Genomic DNA, 4,368 nt, shown 5'->3' on the forward strand with positions numbered 1-4,368 from the left:
TTTCATTTTTGATGACACATTTTCAATGTATTTATAAAAGATCCCCTTATCAAAACCAACATTAAAGGCTTTGAAACAAATCTCTTAAATAAAATAATATCATTCAAGGACAGCACAAAACTACTGAACAAGAAACAGACATTAAGTATAAGAACTTACACATTTTTCACAAACGTTAACTAATTCAAAATTTTAATATGATTGACTAACTGTTCCTGCATAATCTGAAAAAAAAGATGCCTATTCACTTAGTAAGATAGGGCAGTAAGCGCAACTAAGCCATGTCTGCCATCTAGTGCTGAATGATGATATTACAACTTAAAACTATAGTCAATCCCTGCATAAACCAGGCCCCTATTGTGTGTCATGTGTCATCATCCACACCGCTAATCCTATGGAGGGCCGAGGGGTGCCGGAGCCTGTCCCCGCTGACTATGGGCCAAAGGCGCACTACACCCTGAACTGGTCGCCAGCCAGTCACAGGACACACACAGACACCGTCACTGAGTGGGAACGATTGCACGCTGCCTGCACACAAGTCAGGGTAGTGTACCTTGCAGCATCAGTGACTCCTGCCCCTATAGTGAGTACTAAAAATACCAAAAATGATCCTTGAACTTATTTCTGGGGCTTTCTATGAAATGCAATGCACAACATGTAAACACATTAACAGAAATTGACAATACTGTGTCTTATCAGGAGTTATAAATGTAATCGTTTTTTGCCAGTAGCACCTTAGCTTTAATATTCAAATATGCACGAGATGGCAGCAAGCTTCTCTCATTCCAGCTCAAACAGAGGCGCTGTCTCTGACCACCTGAAATGTTTCTCAGATACAAAATAACATCAGCTATTATTTGGAGATCGCATGCTGAAAGCACATTCAGGCTGCATTAAGCACCCTAAAAATGGGCTAGAAACGCCCATGACCGAACAAGCTGTTTAGGTAAGGTACAATTACACATAGCACCATAAATGCAACACCAAGCAGACCAGCTATGGACAGGGACTGATGTATGGAAGCAGCTGTGGAGAAGCCCGCGCATGTGAGGGGGAAGACCTCACTGACACTTGGTATCCCACGTGCACTACATCAGACATGGAGAGTGTAAGATATTTGATGAGCTGTCATTTCCAACCATAGTCTGGGATGCCTCCAGGATATTTTTTCTCTCCCTTGGCAAAAGGGAGGCCAGCCTGATACTCAGGCTGAGAAAGTAATTAATCGATATTTTAGATATTTGAGGTCAAGGTGTTAATATATTTTATAATATCAAATAAAATACCGAAGGCAGCGATTTCCGACAGGGCTTGAGCCCCCACCAACACTCACACGGTGTCGCGCCATCCCTGACCGTAGTTAGAATAGAATAAATTATCACTGTAGTGCATATATTTGAACGTTAATCCTTGGTGTGGTATAAAAAGAATTAAAAAGGAAAACATAAACAAATATAGCAAATGAAAATAGTAGAAGCAATTTAGGCAATTGAAAGTACTGTTTTTTGTTTTTTTTGCAAATTAAATTCCTTTGAAGAACACGTTTCACGCGTCAGTGTTGTGTTCTCGCGTCTTCTCGCGAGAGGTAAGCAGGGTGTCACATCGTTTTGTACCATGTGTCTCGATTTGGCCAATAAGGACGCTTGCCTTAGGCGCGCTCCTTGAATCAGGAAGCATCTTCCTCCCTCATAAGACTGGAGAAAAAGAAGCAAATTTCAGCCCAAAATGAACGTTGATGGATTGTCGTTTGGAAACGAGGACAACGTGTACAAACAGGGTAAGAAAAAAAACGTTTTTTTTTACCATTGTGATAAAATGCAGTCACGCTTGTTAACAAGTTAATAATGGGACGTATGTTTTTGGACTTCCGCACAGTTTTGGCCTCCTTTCCACTATGTGACATGACGGAGCAGGACCTAAAACAGAACCCCCAATTCTATAAACTCATGACCAGTCTGGCACATCATGTGGACAAAACTGGACTCACTGCCCCACTGAAAACGGAACTAGAGCAGGTATAAACACGCATTTATAAAATAAAACAAACAACCTTTGCAACATGTTTTAGTCCCTGCAAAGTGTGAGTTTGTTATGTCCTCATCTGTATTTATTGCCTTCTTTTCTTCAGGCTGAGCAGACACTGCAGAGCCAGCGGCGAGTCTGGCTGCAGTCTGAGAGCCTCCACAGAGCGCTGCAGGAGATGAGTCAAGACCACAGGGTCAGGAAGCATCATGGCGCAGTACCGCCTGACGAGAACATGGTACAGCACGAGCATGCAGCCCAGATTTGAACAAACACTTGTGAGTAAATCACAACAGGATTCTTCCGTGCAGTTCACTGTCCACTTTTTTGGTCTCAGTTTTACGAAACAATGGAGAAGTGCCTCCATGTGGCCCATTGTGCAAGAGATCTGGATCCTAGCAACACCACCAAAAAGGACTGTCCCTCTATTCTGGGTTTGACCTCCCAAGATGTCATGGCGCTCATGCCTCCTGAGAAAGTATGTGATCAAAACACATTTAGTAAAGATTGATTTTCAGTTTAAGTAATGCATTATTTGCAGATGTTGCTTGTCATTTGCAGAATATACAAGGAATGAAGCAGCTCTTACCTGGAGCGCTGGAGAAACACCTCAAGACAAAATGTTTTAGTTTCCTCTCTTACTATCAACCTGAATGGGGTGTGCTTCCTTTTTCACACGTAAACGGATCATCATCAGCTACTTGTGTTTGTGTCTAGTGTTGCATTTTTTTTTTTCAGATAATCAGAGTGATTCTCTGAAGAGCTGTAAATTTTCTCATCTGTCTGCACAACTGGAAAAAGACAAGAAAAAAGTTGAGAGTCTGAAAGAAAGCTCCTGGGAAAAGAGAGTGCTCCTCCAAAGGCAGACACAACTTTACCTTTCTGTAAGATGTATAACGTACATTTTGTATTCTTGACAGAAACTCACTCACTGCATATTATTTGAAAAAGTGCACACATTGGTTTTTAAAACTGGCATTTCCCCCTTGCAGGAGATGACAAATTGTGTCCAGCTCCTTCAGTCTTTCATCCTGGAGAACCGCTTGAAGATCCAGCCTGATTTGGACAGGAAGAAGTTGGATTACTTTGAAGGCAAATGCGAATTAGTCTTGCAAAAAATCAAGTAAGGGCTTCAATTGCCATCTCCTAACATATTTGTCTGTGTTTAAGAAATATATATATTTTTTGGGGGAGTAATTTATCTCTTTATTCCTTCATCCTTTTTAGGGCTGATATGGTTGCAATTCAGCTGGAAACATACACACCTGACTTGATTTCTGCCCACAAAGAAATAAGGCAAGAGGAGTTTTTAGGATATTGAATTTTCCATATTACTGCCTGATTTTGAAAGACATGTTATTCAGTAGTTTATTTTTTTTATTCTGCCTGAATTGCAGAAAAAATCTGGAGTCAGACCTGAGGGCCTGCCAGGCTGAGAAACAGCATTTGGAGTCAAAGTTGTCCTCCTTTGAGATCTTGGGAAAGGAATTTGAAGCCCTGGCTGAAGAATATGGCAAATTACGAGAGGAAATTGAAATAAAAAAATGGGCTCGGAAGGAATTTACCAAGTACAATGCCTCGTGATGCTCCTACCTGACCAATTTTTGTAACGTTTGTTCACACTGTTTACTTCACCGACATTTTCCTCATGTAATAAATAAATAAACATTAAACAAGAATATATTTTTCCATGTTTAAAAATTGAGGGGATATGGCTTCTTACCCCCCACCCCAACCAACATTTTCCATGAATTGAGTGTTTGTGTTTTTTACGATAATCTTTAGCGTTTAATTGTTATTTATTCAAAACTTATTTAAATGAGCGGACATTTATATGCAAATATTTACTATTCGATTGGTGATGCTCTCCAAAATTATCTTTGTGTGAACCTAATTTCAATTATTTGCTCTAAAAACGTCACGTGTGACATTTTTGTTTGGTCCTGTGCCGTAAGATTTTTCTTAAACTATGTCTTGCCTCAAAAACATGTGGAACACTGCAAATTTATGTAGAAAAAAAACACGTGGAAAACGGCATGCCTTGTAGTGCGCAGTGTCCCCCACAAGGGGGCAGCAAGCGAACATAGAGCAAAATAATTATTGAAATGAAACGCCTGACGTTATATTTTCGCCATTTTTTGATAGTGAGTATAGCCACATTTTCTCACCCATCACTTGTCTCTTGACATATTTTCCAATGACAACAACCAGAAGTGCGTGTCACGGGAGCCGGAAGTGAGTGCGAGCAAAGCATCCCGCTTGGCCACTCCCCCTTTTTGGCCTCCTCTCATCAGCATCACGAGAAGCGGCCGCCCCTCCTCGCGACGTCGAACCGCTGCCGCTGGC

The 4,368-nt window shown here is 41.0% G+C and overlaps 1 protein-coding gene across 1 annotated transcript; it reads left to right on the forward strand.

Moving 5' to 3' along the window:
• The first annotated feature begins 1,609 nt into the window (after positions 1–1,609).
• Positions 1,610–3,701, forward strand: haus4 (HAUS augmin-like complex, subunit 4). The gene is made up of 9 exons (XM_088294257.1): positions 1,610–1,777; positions 1,876–2,015; positions 2,129–2,260; positions 2,360–2,500; positions 2,584–2,680; positions 2,761–2,906; positions 3,015–3,145; positions 3,250–3,318; positions 3,420–3,701. Exons 1-9 carry the CDS (start codon positions 1,726–1,728, stop codon positions 3,604–3,606), a joined length of 1,095 nt encoding a protein of 364 aa, XP_088150383.1. The 5' UTR covers positions 1,610–1,725; the 3' UTR covers positions 3,607–3,701.
• Positions 3,702–4,368: the final 667 nt, after the last annotated feature.

This window comes from Idiotropiscis lumnitzeri, chromosome 4 (assembly GCF_059441095.1).
Source record: "Idiotropiscis lumnitzeri isolate Australia: NSW breed Sydney's pygmy pipehorse chromosome 4, RoL_Ilum_1.0, whole genome shotgun sequence".
NCBI lineage: Eukaryota > Metazoa > Chordata > Actinopteri > Syngnathiformes > Syngnathidae > Idiotropiscis > Idiotropiscis lumnitzeri.